The 26,539-nt window shown below is 57.5% G+C and overlaps 1 protein-coding gene across 3 annotated transcripts in view; it reads right to left on the bottom strand.

Moving 5' to 3' along the window:
• The window catches only part of SULT4A1 (sulfotransferase family 4A member 1), a 32,404-nt gene extending 11,111 nt beyond the window's left edge, over nt 1-21,293 (bottom strand). For 2 of the 3 annotated variants that reach the window (XM_032346004.1, XM_032346006.1), the window contains exons 1-4: nt 21,054-21,293; nt 4,824-4,954; nt 3,594-3,674; nt 2,985-3,111 (exon numbers count right to left, since the gene is read on the bottom strand). In XM_032346004.1, coding sequence (XP_032201895.1) covers nt 2,985-3,111; nt 3,594-3,674; nt 4,824-4,954; nt 21,054-21,222 — 508 coding nt within the window. In that variant the 5' untranslated portion in view covers nt 21,223-21,293. The remainder of the gene's footprint in view (nt 1-2,984; nt 3,112-3,593; nt 3,675-4,823; nt 4,955-21,053) is intronic. The other variant, XM_032346005.1, reaches the window with a different exon arrangement.
• Nucleotides 21,294-26,539: the final 5,246 nt, after the last annotated feature.

Raw genomic sequence — 26,539 nt, 5'->3', positions numbered from 1 at the left:
ATCCTTCTGGACAACAGACCCTGTGCCTCCCGGCACGGCCGGGTGCAGGGACAGCGCGAGTGCAGCCTGCAGAGGGAGGCGAGTCTCCGCTCCTCTTGCTCTCCATTCCCACGCCGGGTCCTGCTCACTGCTGAGGGGCACGGAGGCCGACGGGTGGCAGGGGACTGTTACCACCCCTTCCAGGGCCACACCTCAAGGAGAGAACGTAGCCTCGGCCCCCGAGCTGCTGAGAACCTTGCAGACAGACTTCCAGGCCAACAGAGGTGGGGAAAACCTAAGACCCAGTTCCAGCAAGGCCAGCCCCTGCAGTCTGCCATCTCGCCAGCAGGTGGCAGCACAGCAGCCGCCTGGCCCATGGCCCAAAGGGTTTCTGAGGGATGGGGAGTGGGCCAGGGGTCACTAATGGCTGGCCTTAAGGACCCGATCACAACAGAAAGGCCCCTTTCAGGCCAACCAGACCCCAACCCACATTTTATAAGGAACGAAACAGGGGCTCTGGCAGGGTGGGGGGAAAGGCAGAGATGACAGAACAAAAAGAACACAGGTTCAGCCAAGAGGCCTAGTTTGGGGATTTGCGGGGTAAATCCTGGCCGGCAGGGGCGTCGGTCCCCTCACTGTAGAGGTCTAGTGGCTGGGCTGGGGTCCCTCTGGCACCCCTTCCTCGGCTAGCCCAGCACCTCACACTCCATACACCCTAGGCGGGCCTTGAAACAGCCAGGCCGGGCTTCCCACTGGAGAGAAGACAGGCAGAGTCCGGAGAAGGAATGAGGACCGACTCACCAACAGGCTCATAATCACGGAGGCCCCAAGAGGAGAACCTGCCTCCCGCGTCAGTGCCCAGGATGGCACGCAGTCTAGGTGACCTGAGCCCTGAGACAGAGCTGGAGTCCAACAGCCATGAACACAGAAGCTAAGAAAATCCCTGTTGTTCCAAGGGGCTGCGCGAGCAAACTTGCACAACAGGCAAGCAATGCCTCAGGGGAGGACTTGGGGGCTGAGCAGGAGGGGTGACGTGGGGACAGTGAGGGTGGAGGAGAGTGGTCACTACACACGACAACACAGGTGGGGGGTCCAGGGAGGTATGGGGACAGTGGTCACTCCCGTGGGGTCAATGATCACAAGGACAGCAATGGCCTGTGTCTCTGAGCCCTGACCAGCCAGCAGAGAGAGGGCCACAGACCTTGCTGGTGGAGACACTGCTCTTCCCACTCAGGATGTGTCACCCTGGGAAGGAACCCCACCAGGGCACCCCCAGCCTCTGGCCACCAGGGTCCCTCTGCTGTGGGAGGTCAGTGTGCTTATCCAAACAGACTATCCGCGACAAGAGCAGCTCACTCAGCCCCCTCTCCAGGAGCGACCCTGTCTACACAGCAAGTCTCCCACACTCCTGTCACCGGGACGTGAAGCCCCAGGCACGCCTGCCCCAAGTGCACGGGTCACAACACCCATGGGCAGGCCTGCGTCAGCGGCTCCTCCACGCTCGCTGTGTCAGTGAACGGAGTCGGCCACTGCTCCTTCCAAGCTCAGATGGAGGAGAGAATGCGAGCCTCCGAGGGCCCGAGCCACGGTGCGCCGGCTGCGAGCGCCGGGAGGAGAGAACGTGGGGGCTAAGTACATGTGTCCGGAGGCTTGGGTAGGATCACAGCAAGTGCCTGTGGCCTTGACCTTCAAGAAGTGGGCTGTGACCTTCAAAACAGGAAGAGACCTGTATTAGGATAACTCTGAAATCCCCCGGCCTGAGCAGGAGACTCACGTAAGACCAACGCCAGGTGGCAGTTTGACTGGATGGACGCTAACTCCTTAATGGGGCGCAGGCCCCGAGCTGGTCGCTCTTCTCCAGAGGCAGAACACGCTGGGACTTAAGAACGTGGTTTTGAAAACCACATCAGTGGCTGACTCCAAACACCCAGCAGACCAGAAAGGGCCTGAGCCAGGTGGCAGGGAGGCTGGGGGACAGGGAGGCTGGGCAGAGGGTCTTCTGCAGGCTCCAGGGCAGCCTCCACCCCTGGACGCTCCCTCTGGTGCCACTGAAGCAGATCCCGAGGGGCTCGGGCACGGAGGGCCCTGGGAGTGTGGCACCTTCCGTGCGGTGTGGGAGGCAGCTCGGGTCCGGCTGCCGGGCGCTCATCCAGGGCAGGGCGTTCCCGGCTCGCCCCAAGCACCTCACCCCACTCCTGCCACACAGGCTCGCTGCAGAGCCTCGGACTGGGTCACACAAGTGGACGGCAGGGCTGAGCGCTAAGACTCGAGTTGGGACATAAACCATCTGGGCCAGAAGTCGCTCCCCGCACGGACTCAGCCCACCTCCAGCCCAGCAAGTGATCCCTCACCCAACTGCCGCTGGGGGTCCCAGAAGGTGCCAGAGAAGCCACGGATGGCAATAAGGGAGCCACCTCGGCAGGTCCCTGATCCAGTCTGCTCCTGCCCCGGAGAGGGGAGATCGGGGGGGTCCCCAGCAAGCCGGGCCCCCCCCCCCGCCTTCTCTCCTGGGAATGAGCTCCGGCAGAGCACCCCTGCCCGTCACACAGCCTGGGGCTGGGGGCCAAGTCTCGGGCCAACCCTCGAGCACAGCTCAGGCCCCCGGGGCTCTCCCACGAGGCCACAGCCCCCACTCAGGCCTCTGTCACCAGCGGGAGAACTCTCCCTGCCTCCCTTTCTACTGTTCAGAATCCGGGTGGGAAGAGGAACGCTTCACCAAGGACCTTCTCAGAAGCCCAGCGATGCGGTGAGAGCGAAGGGCTCCTGAGCTGGACGCCGGCTCTGCGTCCCCCCACCCCCGCTACGACCCCTGCCGAGCTTCCAGGCACCCCGAGCCCCGCTTCTCCACCTGTCAGCGGGACAGCGGGCCCCAGCCGCGTGTTCACTGGGGGACCTGGGGGGACCTGGGGGAAACTGGGGGCGACGTGGGCAAAGCGTGAGCACACGCACAGGGAGCGAGCTGGCCCCGCCCACCACCGCGCAGGCTGAGACGCTGAGACACTTACACTTGTCGTTCATGAATCTCCGGCAGAACTCCTGGAAAGTGCCCCGGTAGCTCATGGTCCGCAGGGAGCGGTGGAACTGGTAATAGGACACCACCAGGTCCTTGGGGTTCCGCGCCATGTATATGACCTGTAGTGGGAGGGACGGGCAGCTCAGTCGCTGCTCCTCTGACCCCCTGTAAACCGACAGCCCAGTCCAGCCCCAAGGTTGGCCTCAAGGCTGGCCCCAGGTGTGCGCGGCCTCCACGCCAGAGGCGCGTTCTCCTCCGGCTAACAGCATCTGATTACACGAGGGGCCGGACCCTGGTGATGAGAATCGAGGCCTCACCAACGGAACACGCTGAGCAAACGAGAAAGATCAGAGACCGTGAGCAGCAGCGGGTCCTGGGCCCGACACAGGAGCAGAGGCTGGACCCAGGCTGGTCAAGCCCAAGTTCGACTGTAAGGAAAAACCCTTATCAGAAACACGGACAAAAGGCTGGGGGTACAAGCTCAAGATGGCCTCTGCGGTGCTCGGCACGGCGGGCCTCTAGGAACCCTGGCGGCAGCCCCGAGTGCGGCGGACCAGCTCTGCCTGCTGGGAGCTCTGCCCGGGGTGGGGGCGCAGGTTACCTTGGACTCGCCGTTGTGGAGATCGGAGGGCAGGAAGCGGTAGGGGAGGTGGCTTTTGATGAGACGGGGAGACGTCAGCTCCTGCGGATGGTCAGAGGGAGAGGCGTTCAGACGACACACAGCCGCTCATTCACCGGCCTTTCTAACGGTCAGGACCTGCACTCCACCGGGAAATTTCTCACCCGAGATCTGGCCACCCTCCAGACTGGACAGGACGTGTCCCTGTCCTTGGGCACCCACAGCGTGAGCCGACCGACCACGGTCCCGGGGGTCTGCTCCGACCGAGGGCCTGCCCAGGCCGTGAAGGGCAGCCGAGTAGACGGGAGGCCGAGGCGCGTGGGGGCACCTGCTGACTCAGTCCCACTGGCCTCAGGCCTTCCTGCTGCTCCTGGAACGTGCAGGTCCACACTGTCCATGTCCCAGCTCGCCCGTGTGGCTCCTGTTTCACAACCTTACTCAGCGGGTCCCCAGAGAGGACGACCGCCCTGGGTGCTGTCCCCACACAGTGCTGATCACCATTTAACCACGGCTCCTTGCTCCTCCCCTGCCGGTCTCCCTCCCTGGAACGCAGTGTTGTCGGTTTTGTCCGCGGCTGCACCCCAGGGCCAAGAGCAGTGCCCCGTGGTGGGCGCCCAGCACAGCTCTCCCAATGGGCTCCAAGACTGAGTTGGCAAGGGCTGGACCCACGCGGCTCCACACCAGCGAGCAAACAGCCGGGTGCCGCTCCGCAGCCACCGGAGGCCGGAGTGCAGGCAGGGACTGGGGTACACGGGCCCCTGGACTTTGAGAGCAACGACATGGGGGGTGGGGCCCTCTCGGAGCTGTCCTTCAGAGCGCTCATCCAGGGGGGGACGGACAGGAGGTCCGCGCAGGAAAGGAGGCCTGAGCTAAGAGGTGAGTACCCAGCACGAGGGACAGCACTCCAGGAGAATGACTGTTTCGTTCCTGACACCGACCACCGTAGCATCGCATCCTCCTCCACCCACTGACAGAGGGGGTGAGCCACAGCAGGGGGTTCCCTTTCTACTGCAAAGTCACCCATGTCACCCACTGTTTTCATCTCGGGTCACTGGCATGGGCTCCAGCTGGTCGGTCTCTCACCTGGCTGTCTAGGGGACCGGCAGCTCTCTGCTCTCCTTCTACCAGGGGCCTCCCGAACCCCAGGAGCAACTGTCACTCCAGGTCCCCAGGGAATCCTAGGGGCTGGGTGCCACTGGCCCAGAGAAGTACCTTGATGATGTCCAGGCCCGGCTGCGGGTACTCCAGGACTGGGAGCTGCTCGTCAATGTTCATCAGGCCGATCTCATCGGGGTCGGCCCCCTGGCTCACCAAGTAGACCACCTCCTGCAGCAGGCTCGTGCCTGGAGAGAGAGAAGCCCCCCGGGGGGGCGGCAGCACTCAGAGGAAGCCCGCTGGCCAGCCCCACTCTCCAGGCAGCACCTGCTGCCCCAGACTTGGGCCTGAAGACCCACAGCCCAACCCGTACCAGGCCAGCCACTAAGTGCAGAACCGCAAAGAGCAGGACACCGCAGGGACACGCAGGACACCAAAGAGCGCAACCTCCGGCACCTCGTCTGGTCCCCATGTGCGGACCCCGCGCCGCTCAGGCTATCAGCTCCATGTCACGACCGGCGAGCCCAGGGCAATCCCACCACCACCCCCGAACCTCTCAGCAGAAACAGACCCCGCAGGCCGGGGCCTCCTCCTCCAGACTGCGGTCCTTGTACTCGGGGGACGCGTCCGTCGCTTGCTCTCATCTCCCACCCTGCAAGTGCTGGCTGCCCCCAACACCGCCTCAGACCCCTGCCCTCCTGGCTGCTTGTGCTCCCTAGAGGGCCTCACACCGTCCCCCCACCAAAGCCAGCTCCACACTCCCCCGACCGTCTGCGCACCCAGGAACGCGCGCTGCCCACCGCTTCACAGGGACCGGACCTGCCCCACCACAAACGGCCATCCTGCCCGTGCCCTGCTCAGACCCACACTCAGCAACCCCCAGATCTGCCATCAGGGGGAGCGAAGAGCTGTACCTTCCATCCCAGCAGCGCCACAAGATCCCCCACAGCGCTCCGCTTTGGCCCGGCCCACCCACCTGTGTGGTCGCCTCGAAGCAGCAGATCGGCCGTTCCAACGCGGACGTTAGATGGCATCCCTCGTCCACGAAGACTCCACAGGGACCTCACGTCTCCTCAGAGAAGACACCTTCCCTACGGCCTGCAGGCCTGTCCGCAGCTCTCTGTGTCCCTACCCGGCACCCCTGACGCCCCGCTCTCCGACCACCGAGCTCCTACTGGCCTCCCTGCCGGTCGGAGTGCACCCAGCTCACCCCCCGTATGACCTGCCGGCGCCTGCCTGGGCCCCTTCCTCCCTCCAGCAGGCCCTACAGGTGTGAGGGCTCCCTGCCGGCCACATCTGACACTCGCACGCTCCCCGCCGCCCCACACCGCACATTCCTTTCGCGGCTCCCACCCTCCTGCTGGAAAGACACGGGCCTGGTTTTTTGCTCTACGTGGACAGCCAGCACATGGCCGTGCCCAGCCCCTGTTTTCTGAACCACAAGCAAACCTTGGCTGCTGAGTAATCAGAAAACAATAAGTTGATTGAGGAAGACTTCCTGGAGGAGGCAGCTTTGGAGCAAAGGCACTAAAGAAAACAGTGTGGTCGCTTTTTTAAGTCAAACAGAAATGACTTTACTGATTAGCCATGGGATCCTCCCACCAGCCTGAAAGGTGGCAACCATCACCCCCATTTACAGATGAGGAGCCTGAGGCCAAACTGTGTCCCGGGGCACACGGCCAGCATGCGGCTCCCACCCTACTCCTCCTGGCGACGTCTGTTCACCCAACGGCCCGGGACACCTGCCCTCCAAAATCAGACTGTGGGCAGAGTTCCTAAAGCAGGCCTCTCCCAGGGACAGCCTCAGGACCCATCTTTAGTGGCCCTGCCCCCGACCCTGCAGCCTTCACAGGCAGCGACCCAGACAGACGCTCTGCACGTTAACTTCACCTGATGTTGCCAGTGACCCATCAGTTCCACAAGCCCCCACCTTACCTCTACTAAGTATCCACGCCGGAAGACCAGCCTCCTCAGAGCCCACGGAAGCCCCCCACCTGCCCCACTGCTGGCCTGTTCCTCACGGCCCCCTCCAGCCCCTCCATGTCCTCTTCCTGCTCAAGCAACTCGGCCTGGCCTTCAGCATAAGTCACAGCACCGGGGCGGCCAACGGGACACACGGGACGAGGACAGCGGGCAGTCCCTGGCCTCGGAGCTGGCAAGATGGGACAGAATGATCACGGGAGGAAACCAGCTGAAGAGAATGATGACAACAGCACTGACGGGTCACCGTAACCAGAGCCCAGACACGGGCTCGCCATCCAGAAGGGTCTGCACCAGGCGCCAGCCGCGCCCCAGCCTCTCCCTTCGGGCCACTGTTCTCCACGTCCACCGCCGCCGCCCTGGCGGGGCCTGGATATCAGCGTGAGCCCAGTCGGCCCCTCGGCGGCTGCAGGGACCCCTCCACCTGTGTCCCCACCCGCCATGTCCTGGCGGCTCCTGGCCCCTCTCCTCTCTCCACCCCTCCGGCTCTCTGGGCTGTGGCCGGGTCTTCCCTTCCCCCCAGAACTTAGCACCCCCATGGCCCAAGGCTTCACCAGGCCGCCCTCCTGCCTGACCAACGTGGTCTTTGAGCCGCTGCTGCCAGAGGCCTTCTCAGACACCCCGTGTCTTATCTGCAGCTCTCTCCCACCCCACAGCACCCCGTGCCTCTGCTCCGACCGCACGTGGTGCACTGGCACGACTGGGGGGCTCGTGAGGACAGAGAACACGTCTTAGTTACCTCTTAGCTCTTAGGGCTGCTGTGGCTTCAAACGGCAGTTACTGTCCCACAGCTCCGGACATCAGAGGCCATCACAGACCACAGCGGGCTCCACCCAGGGTGCGGGCACCACCACTCCCCATTGGAGACTCCAGGGGAAAAGTACTTCTCTCGCCGTTTCCGGCTGTCACCACATCGTGTCACCCCGCCTCCTTCCTCCTCGGTCGGTAACCCGTGTGGGCTCACCCAGCGAGCTCACTTAGAGCCCAGGACAACCTCCCGCCCGGGAGCAGTCTGGTAACCTCCATCCTCCTCACCACAGAAGGTGAACTACTCACAGGTCTGTGCTTCGGGACATGGACGGCTTGGGACTGTTACTCTACTGACCACACTCACATTACGTTCCTCACACGGTTCCTGGCGCCCAGTAGCTGCTCAGTAAGTACACGGGGCCGACACATGAACAAGACCCTAGGGTCTCCCCCACCCACCTGGGAAACGGGACTCATCGTGGGCTTGCGTCCACAACTGCCATCCACACGTCCTTCACCCCCGGGGTGGCTCTCCCCGGCCGCAGCCCTTCCCTGCCCGGCTGCAGACGCCCCCACTCAGTAGGGCTATGTGTCTCCCACACGGGACTTGGGTCAAAGTCCTCCCTCAGGATCTGGTGGTGGCCATTCAAGGGCTATCCCTTCATCCACCCCTTTATTCATTCAACCGGCCTGCGCCAAGAGCCACCCCGGGAGTCGCCCCCCCTCAAAAACGTGGCAATGCTCCCCCCTTCTTCACAGGGCTATTGGGGGCACAGCCATGAAGTGAGCAGCTCCAAGCCAAATGAGCGCCTCTCTGAGCTCCCAAGGCCACGACAGGCTCCACTTACCAGGACGGCATGCACACGAGCTCTCACACAGCACAGCCTCCTGCCCATCCGGGCCACCCTCATCCCAACAAGGGACACAAGCCATCAGGCCCCTCCTGTCCAAGTCACATCCCAGACATCAGGTGACACCGGGCCGGGGAGGGGGAAGCTCCTGCACCGGTCAGGACAACCTGGGAGCACCGCCTGTGCCCATAAGGCTGCGGCGTCTCCGGTTTGGGCTACTAGCCTGAGGTCAGCTAGCTGGGAAGGGGAGTGCTCCTCCGGAGTGGGGACCCAAGTCTGCAGGTCCCCACCTGCGCCCACCCCAGCCCCGGGGCATCCGAGCACGCCCCAGCAGATATGAGGGCAGGGGAGCCAGCCCCATGGAGAGCCAGCAGGGAAGCAGGGGTGGGGCGGTGCTGCACGGGCACATCCAGGCCAGAAGCACCCATACTCCTGCGGCCACTGGGCCAGGGCGTACTAGAGCAGGTGGGGGAGAAGAGAGGCCTCAGCACCCCCAACCATCCCACTGCCGTCTGAGGCCAGTGGGGGAGGCGGGCGCGGGAGGAAACCTGCACCAGGAGCCCACCTGCCCGCAGGCAAACCCAAAGTGAGGCGGAGGAGAGCCAGGCTTTCCCGCCGGAGACCGGGAGGGTTGGCGGGGCAGCGCCGCCTTCCTGGGCAGAAACACAATCCACGCGCTCCCCGACGGCTCCACTTTCAAGTCAACCTGACGATCCTTTCCAGAAGGGCTTCTGCTGACTCCAGCCAAATCCTGGCTCCCACAGGTGGCGGCAGCGCCTCCTGACGCTGGGCCTCTGGGTCCGGACCCCTCAGAAGCCACTGACGTTCTAGGCGGAACTCCCCCGAAATCCAGGGTCCGCCTGTCACAACACGGGTGGAGCCCATCAAAACTCCCACCAGAACTCTGGTGGCCGGAACCGTCAGTGCTGGGCCCCAAACTGCCAAGATCCTGGGGCTGGGACCCTGCGGCCTTCTCTGACTAAAGCCACGCGTGTACCTTGTTTAAAAACTCAGAGAGTACTAGAGGGCGAGTCGCAGGAAATCCGGCTCTCCGCCCCACTCAGTCCCACTCAGAGCAAGCTCTCGGTTCAGCTTCTCATCCTTAAACTTCTAACGTGCTTAGACAGTTCGTTCACGGTCCAGGTCCAGTCTACAGAATCTCAGCAGAGGCAGACGAGGATGGGCCAAGTCCGCTCCCACACGCTTCCCTCCTCCCAGAGTAGCCAGAGCAGGAGTTCGGGGCTTATTTGGGAGTTTAACCGAGTGCTTTGCTCCAAGTACTCGTGGAGGGATTATGCTTACTTTCTTGTACAAGACTCTCACTCTCCTGGAGTAAATCACCGCCTCTGTTTACTTGCCTCGCTTTCCTTGTAGCCACCAGCAATTCTCTCCACGACTCAGCAGCCTGCCCTCTGGGATGCTCTCAGTTCCGCTGAACCCCCCCCCAGCCCCCTCAGCTCTCCACCACGGTCTGCCCGGGATCCCCTCGGCCTGCAAGCACGGCGTCCCCTCTCCGTGTGCCCCGCACTGGGGTCCTCCCACGTGCTGGCAGAGCCCTGCCTCTCGAGGCCTCCTGAGCGTGGGGCCGAGCAGCCAGCATCCGCGTCTACCTCCCTCGTGGCCGGCAGCTTGGCTGCGTTCAGAATCCCGGGCCGGGGAGCATCTCCCCCAGACCCGCGCTCCACAGTCCCGACCCCCTAGCTGCTCGTGCTGGGACCGTGGAGCGCCCGCTGCCCCGTCCTCCAAGCATGGCCCATCTCACCTCTGGAGACGCCGAGACCACACGGCAGCGTGCTCCGGCCAGCTCCGTCCTGCCGGCTCCTCGGGGGGCTCCAGCTCACGCCCTCGCGCTCTCGACATCCCTGTTTCCGTCACTGTCTCCCCCCCGGACTGTTCTGCTCCTGGAACTCCAGGATCCTCCCGTTTTCTTATCCCTTGGCTCCTGTCCGCCGTTTCATAAAACCTTTTCTTCTACTTCCCAAGATCTTTCCTCCACTTGCCCATCCGAAGCTGGCAACGGAGTCTTCAGAACGTTCGACGACTGTCCTCTTCATCCGAGTTCTGTCCGGACCTGTCCTTGCTCCTTTCTGGCCGGTCGTCTCTGCAGGGGGCGCCGTGTCTCCAGAGCCTGGAGCGCGGGGTGGGGGGGGGGTGTCCCCCCTCTTGGGTTTTCTCCTGTTCCATGCTCGGCCCTGGACTCGGCCAAGCTCCCTTCTCCTGCCTTTTGTTTTTGCAGGTCTCTGTCCCTCATTTTGGAGACGAAGACCCGCTGACCTTGAGTCCACCGGCAGGGGAGCACGAGCCCCTGGAGAACAAAGCCATCTGTGGGGGGCAAGGCCTGCTGAGCGCGGCCTGACTGCGTCTGGGGCAGCCTCGCCCGGGCGTCTCCCGGCAGAGCCCGAGGGAATCCTTACAGCTCGTCTGCTCCCTGTGCTGGGGGTCCACCTGCGTCCCGGGAGCCAAGTGGGGAGGGGGCTGGGAACCTAGCTTTCAGGTGACCCCCAACTTCCAACTTGGCACCGTATCCCAGCCGAGAACTGTGCTCAACATCCCCAAGTCCACAGCCTCCCCGGATCAAATTTCCCAAAGAAATGTGCCGGCAGCGGCGCCTAAATAGCTCAGTGGGTTAGGCCTCTGCCTTCGGCTCAGGTCATGATCTCATCAGGGTCCTGGGATCGAGACCCGCATCAGGCTCTCTGCTCATCAGGGAGCCTGCTTCCCCCTCCCCACCTCCCTCTCTGCCTACTTGTGATCTCTCTCTCTGTCAAATAAATAAATAAAATCTTAAAAAAGAAAAGAAAGAAACGTGCCTGCAACAGCCTCCTGTCGTCTGTCCCCAGTCACCGCTACCACCCTCGGAGGTGTCAAGTGCCCCCCACTGCTGGGGCCCCCAGCGGGAACTGCTGGTGCGCCTGCGGCCCTCTGGCTGCCGCGTCCCGGCTCTCCGCCTGCTAGGCTGGTTCACGCTCGGCCACCGCATCTGACCGTGGGATCTGCACGTGTTCGAAATCCCAAGTCACTGTCCCTCCCTCTCTGAGGGCTGCAGACCTTCCTACTCCCTGACGGTCCGCAGTGAGGTCCCAAGAGGAAGCAGAGATGAACCCATGTGTGCGAAGTGTGCCCTTCCCCCGAATGCACGCACAGGCATTCTGATGTCACCGGACAGCGACGCGTTACAGCCGGGCCCGTCCAGAAACAGCAACAGCCAAGCGTGCGAAGCTGCGGCCGCAGAGCACGCCCAGGCCATCCGGGCGCCCCCTGCTCCCGTGGGAGCTGCTCTCTCCGCACAGGCCCTACGGCCTCCGGGAGCCCCCTTGGAAGAGGGAGGAGAGCAGACGCACCTACCGCGGGGGAAGCCCGTCCCTTACCCGGAGAGACGCCCCCTGGGCCCTCTTGGCTATCCCGGGAGTCCCCGGACACGCGGGCATCTGCGGCGCCCCGGACGGAGCGCCGTGCCTTGGCTGCAGATGGGCGCAGCTCACATACGTGCCCGCGGTCACGCCAGAGACAGCGGCGGTGCTCAGTGTCCTGGGCACGGTCACTCGGCTCAGCCATGTCCTCACTCAACTGTCACCAGCCCCTAGGTGGCCACCATCACTGGACTTCACACACCAAGAACCAGCTCAGAGATGAACCACCCCAGGCCACAGACACCAGCAGCCATGAACCCAGAACCCTAAACTCTGATCCAAAACCAAGCGGTTCCTCCCATGTGCCACACACACACATCACACACATCACACACACACCACACTCATACATACCACACCTACACACGACACACACATTCATACACATATCACATTCACACACACTCCACATCCATACAATACACCACACTCGCACACACATACACACCACATGCATACATGACACAGCCACACACATACATAGGGCACATTAATACACACACTCATACACACCACACGACACATACACACTACAGACTCATACACACCATACACCCGTAAAAACACACACCCCACACACATAAACCCCATACACACTCATACACATGACAGATACACATGACACACACACCATGTACATTCATACGTACCACACACACACCATATACATACATGACACACACACCACAAACTAGACACATTCATACACACCACACATTTACACAAATAACACACACACCCCAACACATGATAAACACCACACACTACACATTCATGCACACTACCACATACATGACACACACACCACATTCACACATACCACACACATGCAAATAACACAAAGACACACAACATACATATGCACACAAACCACACACACACACAGACCCCAAAGCTCACACAGCAAGTGGGCAGCACACCAAGGCCTGGAGCCATGTGTTCTCACTTGCAGGCTTCAGCTCTAGCCCTGAGCCCCCACAGTTGGGGAGGAAGAGGCTGGGGCCCCCCCAACCACTGTGGGAACTTGGCCTCTAGGCCCACAGAGCCCCCATGCCAGCATCTGGGCCCCTGCTGGACACCAAGGGGAGACAGACTTGGCAGCTGAGCAGCACTACCGCCTCCCATGGAGATGACGTCAAGTAGCCGCAGCACGCCCGGCCCTCAGACAGCCAGGCGGCCACAGTCCCTGGCCGAGGAGGCCCCTCGAATCGGGGGCCCAGATGCCCAGCCTCACTCTTCCCGCCAAGTCTGCGGGGCCGGACATGGCCGGCACACCTCCACCCCTCAGGTTCCAAGCATGACACTCTCCTGGGCTTCAAGCTAGAAAAACATCTGGGCAGTGCAGCAGGGGCCCCGCCTCCACCGTGTCCCGTCCACATTCTGTGCTGTAAGCAGGCAGCACCTCGCTCTGTGGCACTGGGCACAAACAGGCCACTTGCCGGGGCCAATGCAGGACGCAAAGCCCCAGAACTCTGCTTGCTCCTTTGTGCTTCCACCGGCCCCGGAGCGGGCCGTTCCCCGGCTGGCCTGCAGGTCCCGGCACTGGGAGCAGCGTCACCTGGAGGAAGGCTGCACAGCCCTGTCCGAAGCCTCCACTTGACCCACAGACACCCCCCCGGGGTGGGGGGGTTAGCCAAGGTCAGGGACAGCAGACACGAGGCTACAGTATCAGTCTGGTTTAAGGCACCGAGTCCAGCGGACTCTTACACAGCAACAAGCCCAGAATGTTCCAGGTGGAGTGGGCGTGAAAGAGGGGACAAGTGAAACAAGGGCTAACGAGGTACGAGGTCCCTGCAGGGCACTGCAGGCCCAATACCACGTGCCATCCCCCCCACCGCCCAGCGACACGGAGCCCATCACCCCCACTTCAAAGAGCAGGACACAGAAAGGGTGAGGGCTTCGCCCCAAACCGAGACTCGGGCCCGGGTATCTGTAACCCACCCCTCCTCCAGCGGACCCCATTGGTGCCCAGCCACCCTGGACGTCACCTGCAAGTGCCGTGCCTGCCTCTCACTCAGCCCCTGGAGGAGGAGACCACAAAGGGCCAGGAGCCAGCACACTCAACACCCTCTCCCACTGAGGGAGAGGAGCTGGCCACTGAGCACCGCCCTCCCGCCCCCCAAGGGAGCCCCTGGGGCACTTCCACATCATCTAGCAGCCCCAGCAGGCAGAGAGCCCCAGGACCCACAAGGGCACCACTCCTGCGACCACCGCCTCCCTCACCTCCTGAGACCCCCTCCCACCTCACTTCCCCATGCTGAGCCTTGCTCCAGGCTCTCCAAGACCCAAGCAGAGCGCACCTTGGGGACGTTTCCACCTCCCAACCACCCCTCTGCTTGCCTTAATGCACCCCGGGAGCCTGTGCTGGGTCCTCGCTCCCTACCAACAACAGAGCAGAGCATCGTGCCATGCGGCTCCCTGTCCAACATTCCAGAATCTGCAGGCTTGCCCCCTGCCTCATCTGACCGTCAAGAGATGAGGAAGCAGTGACGCTTCCCTGGGACGCAGGGAGCTGGAGGAGTGCGGCTCCTGTGCTAACGAGCTAAGGCTGGAGCCACAAGATCCTCACGCATCAGAGAGCCAAGCTGCAGGGCAGCCAAGAGGCAGAAATCCCAGAGGGGTGGGCCCTCCCCCTCGAAACCCTTCCTCTCTAAGTCAGCAAATCAGAGTCACAAGTAACAACAGATCACCCCTGGGGGAGGGACAAGGGTGTGGGGACAAGCATGTGCGGGTCAGGAACAACGAGGAAAGACCCTCCAGAAGCACAGCCCCATGCTAAGCACAAGGTGATGCGACTGGAATTAAAACGAGTGGTCATTCAAGCGACCAGAGCAACCCCAGAACCCAAATATAGCCCAACTCATACCAGACTGACTCCCCCTCCAAGCTAATGGCTTGGCAAAAAAAGGCAGGCCCATTTCCAAGCATAAATACAACTGACCTTCATCTCCAAAGTCAGTACACTACGTCCAGCTTTCGATCGAAAAGGACTACTCATTAAAAAAGGGCCAGAAAAAGGAATTGTCACAGGTCAAGAGACAAATCAATCAACAGAATCAGACTCGAAAGAATTTAAAATAAGTCTGTTTAATATGTTAAAGGATTTCATGGAAAACGTGGACAACATGCTTGAACAGACAGGATATTTTGGCAGCAACATGGAAACTAGAAGTGGAAATGGTAGAGAGAAAATTAAATCACAGAAACAGGAATGTGGAATGCTTCTGAATGTCTCACAGACCTGACTTTGTAGCTCTGACACAGTAGAGGAAAAAATCAGTTGGCCCGAATAACTGAAGAGTCAACAGAAATTTCCCAAGCAGAATCACATAGAGAAAGAGTGAAAAAAAAAAAAAACAACAAAAACCCAGAATATCCAAGAGCTGTAGGACAATACTGATCTCACATATACGTAACCAGAATTTCAGAAGGAGAGAGAACAGGACTGTAGATATTTGAGGAGCTAATAAATGAGACTTTTTCCAAGATAATGAAAGGCAATTATCATATGATCCCACTGATACGTGGAATTTAAGAAACAAAACAGAGGACCCAAGGGGAAGAGAGGAAAAGATAAAACAAGATGAAACCAGAGAGGGACACAAACCATGAGACTCTTCATCGGAGGAAACAAACAGGGTTGCGGGAGGGGAGTGGGGTGGAGGGACAGGGTGGCTGCGGGACGGGCATTAAGGAGAACACGTGATGTGATGAGCACTGGGGGTGACATAAAACTGATAAATCACAGGTCTGTACCTCTGAAACCAGTAATACACTCTATGTTAATTAATTGGATTTAAATTTTAAAATGTTAACAAAAATAATGAAAGGCAACAAACCACAGATCCAAGAGGCTCAGACAACCCCAAGCAGGATAATCAAAAAAACAGACACCTGGACACATCACGTTCAATGTGCAGAAAATCAAAGACAAAGAGAAAATCCTGAAGGTGCTCTGAGGAGAAAAGACCCACTCCACAAAGGAACAAAGAATGACAGCCAACTCGTCCACAGAAACTACGTGAGCCAGAAGACGACCGGGTGACACGGCTGAACAGTACCCGGACGGGGACCCGGGGAGGCTGGATGGCTGGTCCCATGCTTACGGGACGAGCAGCATCTTGAAGCTGAGAAGGACTCGTCAGGTAATCAGAGGGGAGAGGAGGAGGAGGAGGAGGGAGCGGGGAGGGTACCCCAGGAGCAAAGGCAAGAAAGAAAGAACCGGGCGGGTTCCACGGGTTCCTGCGGCCCGGCAAGTACCGAGGAAGCACAGCGCAGGTCCCAGGTCCCAGGTCCCAGAGCAGGCTACGGAGTTCAGTGCTGCCTGACGGCAAAGAAGAGGCAGTGCAGAGGTCTAACGAGGGAGCGACCAAGGCTGGATTTGCTTCTAAGAGGTCCCTTCAGCTGCTGGGGAAGAGGTAAACTAAGAGGGCAGGCCCTGCGTGTTCCAGGTGAGGGAGGAGGAAGCCCACGGCTGGGGGGGCGGGGTGGTGCTGGGGTCCGAGAGCTTACCAGGTGCAGCCCGATAGGACAGCCACAGGCCACGTGTGGCTCCTGAGCACCTGAGACACAGCAGATGCTACTGAGGAATGGATTCCTACTTGCATTTTCATCTCGACTCATTGAATTTAAAAAGCCACATGTGGCCAGAGGCTACTGAAGTGGGCGGCACAGTCCTAACCTGTCACCTGAGCGAAAATGCCAGAAACACGAAAATACTCTTAGCAGTGGAGGGCTGGAGGGGAAAACAGGCTCTAATTACTGCTTTTCCCAGAAATCCCCAGGCCCTGGGAGCCTTGGTTCCCCAGTGGGGACAGGGAGGGGGCAGAGCAGTGGATACGGATCACAAGGTGTGTGCAGAGGGGTGTGCGCAGAGGAGAGGCAGGAGAAGTTGAGGAGGAATAAGGAATCAGGACAAGCCCCTGCCGCTGGGGGGTCGCCAGGATCTCCCAGTCCGCTGGGGTCAGAAGACACTCCTCCCAGGGGCCCCTGCTCCTTGGCTCTCCAGAGCCCTGGGGACGGTGTCTTCAGGCTTTCTCCTCCGAGCCCCTGCGGTAGTAAGGAACAGGGTCCCCCTTGCCAATCCAGGAGCCTGGACATGCCACCCTATTCCCCAATCCCAAGACCCCGGATTACACGCAGACAGTCGGGACGAGAGCAAAGGGAAGAACAGGGGAAGGACAGAAAGGGAAGCGGGGAAGGAAGATGAACGGCACGGCGCCTCCGGAAGGAGAGCTCCCACCACACGCGTCAAACCTCTGCCCTCCCTTCCGGGATGCCGGCCACCCGCCGCTGTCGCTGTGCGCGAGAGCACTAGTCCCCCCTCAACATCTCCTAGCCCGCTTCCTGGTCCACGCACTGAGGCCGTGAACCGCCTCCTCCCCGGACAGTGGGAAAATGAAACGAGATGCCAGAGGTAAACATCTGGGACCCACCTGGCCCCGACCGGTGCTCGGCAAATGCGGGTGCCCATCCCCCCATCTCTCTGGGGCTTGTTCATTGCCACCATCTACAAGTAAAACCTGCCCGCTCAGATGCTGGGTCCACCCCTTCCCCCACTCCCCTCACTGGACCTGTATCGATCTACAAAATGGAAACAACCACAAGAACACAGGGTTGTTCTGAGGCTCAAGAGAGGCAGACACTGGGATTGGGGCTGAAATCTGGAACCCCACCCTGCCTCACATCAAGGTCCCAGGCCACCTCCTCCAGGCAGTGCTCCAGTGATCCTCCTTCCCGGGCCCCTGACCTGACCCTGTCAATTAGCTTTCAGCCTCAGGAGCCTGGCTTCCTAATGTCACCCCCTTTCCTTGAGGAGAGTGTCACCACATTAGCAACACTCCCCAACCGGCCTCTCCTAGGCACGGTGACGTGCACATATAAAGAAAAGGAAGCCAGCCACCTTGCCTGGGACCTGAGGGTCTCCCTCTAGCCTCCCCCACCCCAGGCTGTCTTCACAATTAAGACTCAAGGGAGTCCATCAGGTCCATGTTTCACGGGCAAACCGAGGTCACCCGGGGACGGGGACAGGGCCAGGACCCAGGGGCTCTCACCCCTCAGCGGTGATTCACTTCTTCCCTCCTAACCAGTGATGGGAGAGTGTGGATGCCGTTCAGGGCGCGAAAGGAAAACAACATCAGGAGGCGGGTGCTCTGGCCCAGGCAAGGACATATCCCAAGCTGATGGTCCGTGACTTTGGGGACCAGGAACCTGCTGGCAAAAACACCAGCAGTGATCCCCATCACCCAGCCAGACAGTCCTCAGAGCTTCCCACAGACGAGCCGATTTAACACTACGACCGCCTTGGATCAAAGAGGCTTTAAGAACAAATGATGATACACCAGGATGGAGATAAAGACAACAGTCGTCCCCAGAAGGCACAGTGGGTTCCCAGGATCTGCAACACAGTCTGAACGGGTGCCATCCCCGAGAACTCCAGCCACGATGGAAGTCCCCGACGTCCCTGTAGTCCAACATGACAGCCACGGCCACGTGTGGCTCCTGAGCACCTGAGACACGGCGAGCGCTACCGAGGAACTGAATTTCGACTTCTATTTCATATTGACTCACTGAATTTAAGAAAACCACATGTAACCACTCTTAGAGTGGGCAGTGTAGTCCTGACCTGTCCCCTGAGCTGAAATGTCAGAAACAAACACAATCCTTCTAGAGCATAGTGGAGCATTGGGGGAAAAAAACAGGATCTAATTAGCACGAGAGACGCTCCAGGCCCGTGAACCCCTGTTCCCCATCAGCGGGGTAGTGGGGAGAGGACAAGGGGCTCTACAAGCCCTTCCAGCTCTGACCACTTGCAAGGTCATTCCACTGGACACGCGAGGGGCCTGCGGTTTCCCTCTGGGGCCTCTGCTAGCCCTGGCTACTTGTCCGGATCCTGGCACCACGCCCCCAGCAGACAGTGAGCTCACTGAGGGCAGGCAGCAGGCGGGACTCTGCCGTCCCAGCACACAGAAAAGCGTGTGGGCACAGCAGGGAGGGAAGGCCAGCGCTAATGACAGGACCCCTTCCCGTGGTTGCTGTGCAGCTGGCACGGGCAGAGGGTACTCGCGCATCACTGCCCAGCGAGGTGGTAAGGCGGTCTCCCCTGCCCCTGCGGAAACCACAGCTCCAAAGCGGGGCAGAACTTGGCCTGCGGGATTCCGTAAGTGGCTGCTCACCTATTGCTAAAGCATTCCAGGTCCCTCCTGAGCCACAGTCAGCCTGGGCTCAAGAATGGCCCCTAAGACCCAAGGGCTGGGGCCACCTGAACACCAGTGCAATTTTAAGCTGTCAATTTCATGGCAGTTACCCAAGGGTAAGGGCTTACTGGAACTGGCCCTTCCTGCCAGCAGAGGCCACTGGCAACGTCTTCCAGGGCCCTTTTCTCTGACTGAGAGAAGAATCTTCATGACAGACTTTGGAGACCAGTGTTCCACCCCCTTGCTCATTTCACGTAACCAACTTGAGGAACAGCCGTGGGGAGAACAGGAGCCTTCAGAGGACTGGTAAGAGCCTGGAAAGGCCATAAGGGCTGCTGGGAATTTTTTTTTAAGCTTTAAAGAGGTGGCTCTCTAGGGTTCTTGCAGGGATCTCACGCAAGGCACGAGGGTCCCAAGGCCACCACTGGGTTTTCTGTCACCAAGGGAAAGAGCCCTGTTTATTCTTCTTAATAAAAAGTTCAGAGTGTGCTTTCATCTGTCTTTGAAAGATGCAAGTTACCAACCAGATTTGAGCTTGGGTCATCTAGAAAAACCTCCTTAAACTAACACCTCATTCCTCATCGAGGTGCCCAGAAAGGTCCCTGCAGAACCACGCCAGGGTCCCCAATGGAGGGTCCCTCTAAAGCAGCCCCACGAGCCCCAAGTACACGGCTTTCCAAGTGAGGCTTCTGGCCCGTGCCACCTCCCCCACCAGCTTCTTAACTTCATAAAATGGAGGAAGGTACAGGAAGCAGAACCCCTCATCTGCAATTCAAAAATCCTAAAGCTCTCCCCAAACCAAGTTTTTCACAATTCATTTGGAGGCAAACCCTGTCCTAAACTGACATGATTTTTAGTCTTGATTGCTCTCACTGTTAACGTGGGTCCAAAGCACAATCCCACACCCAGATGGGGGTCTCAGCTGTATGAGATCTATGGCTCTGAAGGGAAAAGGCTGAGTCCCCTATCCCCATGGGGCTGTGGGGCTGCTGCAGAAGGAAAACCCCTCGCCACAGCAAGCGTCCTGTGTGCATCTCCTCCCTTTCCCCCTTCCCAAGGACAGCCTGGCAGCACCTTCAGACCTCTTCAAGCTCCCCTCCCCCACCAACATGCATCCCACCTGCCGCTGAGACCCCGTCCTCAGCCTTCCTCAGAAGATCAGGCCTACCCCTCAGGAGTTGAAGACCCTGCAACAGCTGGGAGACCTTGACAATCAGCTCTTCCAGCAAGCTGCACTGTTGCTGAGCCAACATGACCTCCAGGCTGGCCACTGTCTAGACCAGTTACAGACACACTGCCCAGTCTGGATCCAAGTGTCTCCCTCCTTCTCCAATACAGTGGCAACAAGGGAAACCCTCGGGTGTGCTCCAAGAACAGGGAAGCGGCCTCTTTCCCCTGCAAACCTCAGAAGAGACACCACATGATGATCTCGTACGTCAAGTCCTGGGCAGACCAGCCTGGCTTTAAATCCCAGCTCTGCCACTTATCAGCTGTGTGACCTTGGGCAAACCACTGCCCCTCTCTGAGCCTCACTGCCTAGACTGTAAAGTGAAGATGGCCGTCTCTACCTTACACGACTATCAGGAGTATGAGGTCAATTAATGCTGGGAAATATGAATGCCCTCCGTCCTGCCTGACGCTCCCTGAGTGACGGGGGCCGGGCCTGAAACAAGGCAACACCGGGCATGCATGGCTGCTCCCATCCCCCACCCGGCGCCCACGCAGAAAATGAGGGACGCCCTGACGCCCGTTTTAGCCCCCTTCCCAAATGATCACCAAGACTTTGCACTCATCAAAAGCTGAACCTGGCCCAGGAACAGAGAGGTTAAGTGACTGCCCAAGGTCACACAGCCAGCCGGGTAACGGGAGGGGCTCCAGGGAGGGGTAGCGAGCAGCCCTGGGCCTGTCCTGGAAGCTCCGGCCTAACAGGCTCCATCCCCAGGACGCACGGTCCAGTCCAGCCGTGGACAGCCGGGCCCACCTCGGAAGGTCTCCGGCCTTGGTTTCCCCAAATGCCGGCCGACCCCCCACCCACACCCCCACCCCCACCCCGCCCGGTGATGTTCCGTCCCCTCCCCCCTCCTTCCCCGCCCCCGACGGGAGGGCCCTGGCGGCCGGCGCGCCGCAGAGCCGGGCGGGCGGGGTCTGCGCGGGGCTCACCGGACTTGGGGTAGGTGACGATCCACACGTCGCTGGGCCGCACCGGGAAGTTGGCGATCTCCTCCATCTTCCCGCGGCAGAAGGGCGGCAGCCGCACGCCGTGGAACTCGAAGTACTTGCTCTCGAACTCGCCCGGGGTGCTGGGGGTCTCGGCCTCGCTCTCCGCCATGCCGCCGCCGCCGCCCGGCCCCGGAGCCGCGCCGCCCGCTCCCGGCCCGCCCCGCGCCCGCGCCCGCACCCCGCGCCCGCGCCCGCACCCCGCACGCGCCCGCGCCCGAGCCCGCCGCCCCAGCCGCCGCGCGGCGCTCCGCAGGCGTGACGTCACGGCGCCGCCCGGCCCGCGCCCCGCCCCGCCTGCGCTCCGCGGTATGACGTCATGGCCCCGCCCGCCGCGCGCCGGCTGCCCTCCGCAGACGTGACGCCGCGGGGTCTCCGGGCCGGGCCCGCTCCGCACCGAGCCGGGGTTTACCCGCCCTGCCGTGGGCAGGACCCCTGGCCGCCGCCGCCTTCGCGCCCGCAGTCCGCATCCCCCGCCGCCGCGCGCTCATTCATCCACCGGCGGACGCGGTCTTTCCGCGAGCGCTCTGCAGGCTCACCAGCGCTCCTGCCAGAAGTGACCTTAAAGGTTCATCTAACAGATATTTAGGGACCCTCTGATCCGTACCAGGCACTGGCCCAGGTTCCCGAGCTACAGCAGGCAGAAGCCCGGCTCTCCTGGAGCTTACATTCGTCAGTAACCGAGATAATCTCAGGTGGTGATGGGCGCTACGAATAACACGCTTCGTAATATCCCGCGGGCGGAAGGGGGGGTGTTAACTGCAGGTTCCAGGGCCAACCCCGGACCTCAAGAGACAGAGTCGGTCGGGATAGCGCCTCCAAATCTGCATTTAATAAAGCACTTTTTTTTTTTCATTCTGCAATTTGAGAACAAATGATTTCTAAAGGGGTTTCAGTCCATTCGGTCATTCACTCAGCACAAGTGTACTAGGCATCTACCACGTGCTTGGGGCTGGGGGAACACAAAGATGAGAACAGTGGGGGCCCGGTCTAATTCTCTGAGTCTAGATGTCCTCCACTGCGGAAAGGGAATGATCATCTCTACGCCTAGGCACTATAGTTGGGAGGGCGCAGAGACGACTGTACCAGCAAGAATCCTGAGCACGGCAGGTGGGCAGGACCTACTCCCTCTCTCTCTTGCTCTGGAATGATGTACTTGCATAGAGACACACACGCGTGAGCGGGGTGGGGTTGGGGGGCACGGGCCATGTGTACACAGTGGGCAGAAGGAGGAAAGAGGAATTAACCTTGGCTCTGGAGGCTTGTGGGTGTCTTTATCCAAACGGAAGAGGACAATCCAAGCACCTGAGACATTAACGATTAGGTAATGACACAGACAGCTAGCCAAAGGCTGGAGAAAATGAACAAATGAAAGAACGATTGCCTGACGTTTCAGATGAGGGCTCTCACTACAGGAGAAGTCAAGGGAGAAGGTTTTGGATTGGAATCTGAGGTACTGACATGAACTTACTGTTTTTTTAAATCCCTATTTATCTTTGCTGAAAATGCTTTTAGGTACTGGTATTCTAGTAATAACGAGGCACACCATGTGTCCAGATCTTTGGCCCTAAATACTTCCCCACCAAAAGGAACCAGACTCTCTTGGGGTGGGGGAGGGGAGGCAGGGAAACAAGGCCAATTCCAGGGCTGGGGGAAAAAAAAAAAAGTACAAAATGAGTCTAAAGCATCTTGGTAAAAAATAAAATGTTAAAAAATGATAGGATAGGTCAAAAGGACACAGGGGCTAGACTGAAAAGCCTAATTAGAAAAACTCTGTACATATTAGACAAAAAATAGGAAATAGCTTGGGACACCTGGGTGGCTCAGTCAGTTAAGTGACTGCCTTCAGCTCAGGTCCTGGGCTCAAGCCACACGTCAGACTCCCTGCTCAGTAAGAAGCCTGCTTCTCCCTCTCCCTGACGCTCCCCTGCTTGTTCTATCTCTTTCTCTCTCAGACAAATAAATAAAATCTTAAAAAAAAAAAAAAGGAAACAGCTCAAATGTCTATCAGTGGTAGACTGAATAAATTGTGATATACCCCCACAATGAAAATACTTACTACATTACAATTTTAAAAAGTACACATACACATATGTGTGTGCATGTTGGTGATGGCATAAGTTCATTGTTTTGCTAGTTTTCTATTACTGCTGTAACAAATTACCACAAACTCAGTGACTTAAGACAAAAGTTTATTACCTTATTGTTCTGTAGACCAGACATCTAATGAGGGTGTCACTATGCTAAAATCCAGGAGTTTCTGGAGATTCTAGGGATGGATTCATTGTTTTTCCTTTTCTAGCTTCTAGAGGCCACCACACTCCTTGGCTTGTGGCCCCTTTCTCCATCTTCAAAGCCAGCAGTGGTAGGTCTAGTCTTGCTCACATTATATTACTCTGACATTGACTCTTCTTTTGTGTCCCTCTTCCACTTTTAAGGACCCTTGTAATTACCTTGGACCCACTCAACAATCCAGGATAATCTATATTAAGATCAGCCAACTAGCACCTGTAATTCCATCTGCAACTTTAATTCCCTTTGACATGTAACATAACATATTCATGGGTTCTGGGGATTAGGGTGTGGACACAGTGGGGGGACACAGTTGGGGAGACACAGTGTTATTCTGTCTACTTCGGTTATATTACTTGAAACTTCTCTATGGGTTCAGATTTTTTAAGAGTAAAAATCTTAAAAAAAAACTTTAAAAGAGCTAACCTTGAGGATTCTACCCCAAAAGCTATTAGGATTAATGAGTTTATTGAGATCGCAGGATACAAGGTCAAAAAGCAAAAAACAATTCCATTTTTACATACTACCAACAAACAATTGGAAATTGAAATTCTTAAAATTGAAATTTCAAAAATATAATTTGCAGTAGCATCAGAAAACATTAAATGACTTAGAAATATATTTAAGAAAATATGTGCAAAATTTGTATGACAAAAGCTACAAGACATTGATAAGAGAAATTAAGGAGAACTTAAAGAAATGAAGACATATACCCTGTTCGTGGGTTGGGAGTCTCAACATTGTTAAGACACCCATTCTGGGGCACCTGGGTGACTCAGTCATTAAGCGTCTGCCTCTGGCTCAGGTCATGATCCCAGGGTCCTGGGATCAAGCCCCACATCAGGTTCCTTGCTCGGCATGAAGTCTGCTTCTTCCTTTCCCTTTCCCTTTCCCTCTGCTTGTGTTCCCTCTCTAGCTGTCTCTATCTCTCTGTGTCAAATAAATAAACAGACTTTTAAGACTCCCATTCTCCTCAGATTCATCTGTAGAGTCTGCACAGTCTCAGGCAAATTTTCAATGGCCTCTCTTGTGCAAATTAACAAGTTGGTTCTAAAATCTATATGGGAAAACAAAGAACCTAGAATACTTAAAACAACCTTGAAAGTGAATAATGAATTTGGAAGATGACTTCAGGACTTACTACAAGGCTTTTTTACCATAAGGCTATAAATCAAGACAGTATGGGATTGGCATCAGCACAGACATATAGATAAATGGAACAGGATGGAAAGCCCAGAAATAGACACACACATACATGATTGATTTTTGACAAAGATATCCTTATGGAGCAGAAAACAGAAATTTCTTAGGAGCCCAAACTGTCCACCAAGGCCTGGTCTACCCTATGGGTAGAGAAGGCCCCTCTCTGGAGGTGTGTAAGAAACTGGATAACCTGTCTTGAACAGACCTCTCCCACAAAGTTGGATGCAGAAGTTCTGTCTCCGATCCCTAAGGCTGTCCAGGCAGAGGGAAGCTGCTGTGGGCTGCTGTCCGTGGTGCTGAACGCTCTCAGTGCACCAGATCCTACTGCCCTCCAGATTTCACATCGGGGACTCCGATAGCCATGACTCCCTGAGGCCCAGGTTTTGCTAGTTTTGTTTTTTGTTTTGTCTTGTTTTGTTTTTTTTTTAATATTTTATTTATTTATTTGACAGAGATCACAAGTAGGCAGAGAGGCAGGCAGAGAGAGAGGAGGAAGCAGGCTCCTCTCGGAGCAGAGAGCCTGATGCAGGGCTCCATCCCAGGACGCTGGGATCATGACCTGAGCCTAAGGCAGAGGCTTTAAGCCACTGAGCCACACAGGCACCCTGGTTTTGCTAGTTTTATGTTCTGTTTTGATGTATATTTTCCATCTGCATGTGCTATCCAATTTTTAATGTTAAGTACTCGTTTATTATGGAAATGTCAAATGTATACAAAATTAGAGAAAATAGTTATGTGAACTTCTGTGAACTCATCACTCAGTTTCAACTGTCACCAATCCACATTTCATCAACTCTCATTCAAGATTATTTTGAAGCAAATCTCATGTATTATTTCATTCATAAGTATTTCACTATAGATCTATAAAATATCTCTAAAAGACAAAAACTCTTCAAAACACAGATTCCCAATATATTAACACAGCGAAAAAATAATGCATGTTCCTTAACATCACCGAATACTTGGTTAATATACAAGATCAGACTTTGGAGGTGGGATTTAAAGTTCAGAGAGGCTGAGGTATTTCCCTGGGGATGCCTGGTGAGCCAAGATTTAGTGCTGGGGCAGAGGTCACCCCACCAGCATCACGCGATCCCAGCCTCAGATTAGTACATACAGCCTGCTTGGCACAGATGACAGTAAGCAAGTCTGAGGCACAGACTGCTGGCTCAGGCAGGTATTCACACTCACACAGTGGCCCCTGAGGACACCAGTGCCCAGGAAATAGAGGCTCCAACCATACTCCTGCCCAGATAGATATCTAGATCAAGATCATTTACATCAGAATCCTTGCAGAAGACTCTTCAATATTTCCACCGAGCATTCTAGTGTACAGAGAGAAAGGAACCTGATCTGGGTTTGAATGCTAATCCCACCCCTGACCAGTGTGGGACCTGGGACAAGACACTTCACATCTCTGAAGCTCATCTCTGAAGCTCAGATTCCTTGCAGGTTTAACTTACCATGGCCATCTCTTACCTACCTTTGCACCTACAGTATCCCCTCCCGGAATTACTTTCTGCCAACCCAAATTCTAGGCTTCCATGAAAACCTGGCTCGGAAACTTATTCCATTATGGGTAATCCCCTCCTGGAATCATATCTAATACAGTGGTATTAATCATCTATATTATGGGCTTCGGAGCAGAGCTGGAGGCCCCTTGGAAACCAGGTGATCCAACCCCTGATTTTAAAGACAGGAAATGAGGAATTGATCAAGGACAGAATTTGCCTGCTGTCGTAGATCTGGTGTACTATGAAGCTGTAATGGTCTAGGGATCTCTCTGTTTCCTGGAGCACAGACTTGGGCATTTCCAGCTCTACCACTTACCAATCAACATAACCTTTCTGCACAGTTGTTTCCTCATCCATAAAATGCAAAGTATATTACCAAACTCCCAGAGTTACTGGGAGAGTTGACATGATGGGCTTTGT

This window comes from Mustela erminea, chromosome 6 (assembly GCF_009829155.1).
Source record: "Mustela erminea isolate mMusErm1 chromosome 6, mMusErm1.Pri, whole genome shotgun sequence".
NCBI lineage: Eukaryota > Metazoa > Chordata > Mammalia > Carnivora > Mustelidae > Mustela > Mustela erminea.
The sequence above is the reverse complement of the archived record's forward strand: the minus strand, read 5'-3'. Positions and strand labels throughout refer to the sequence as shown.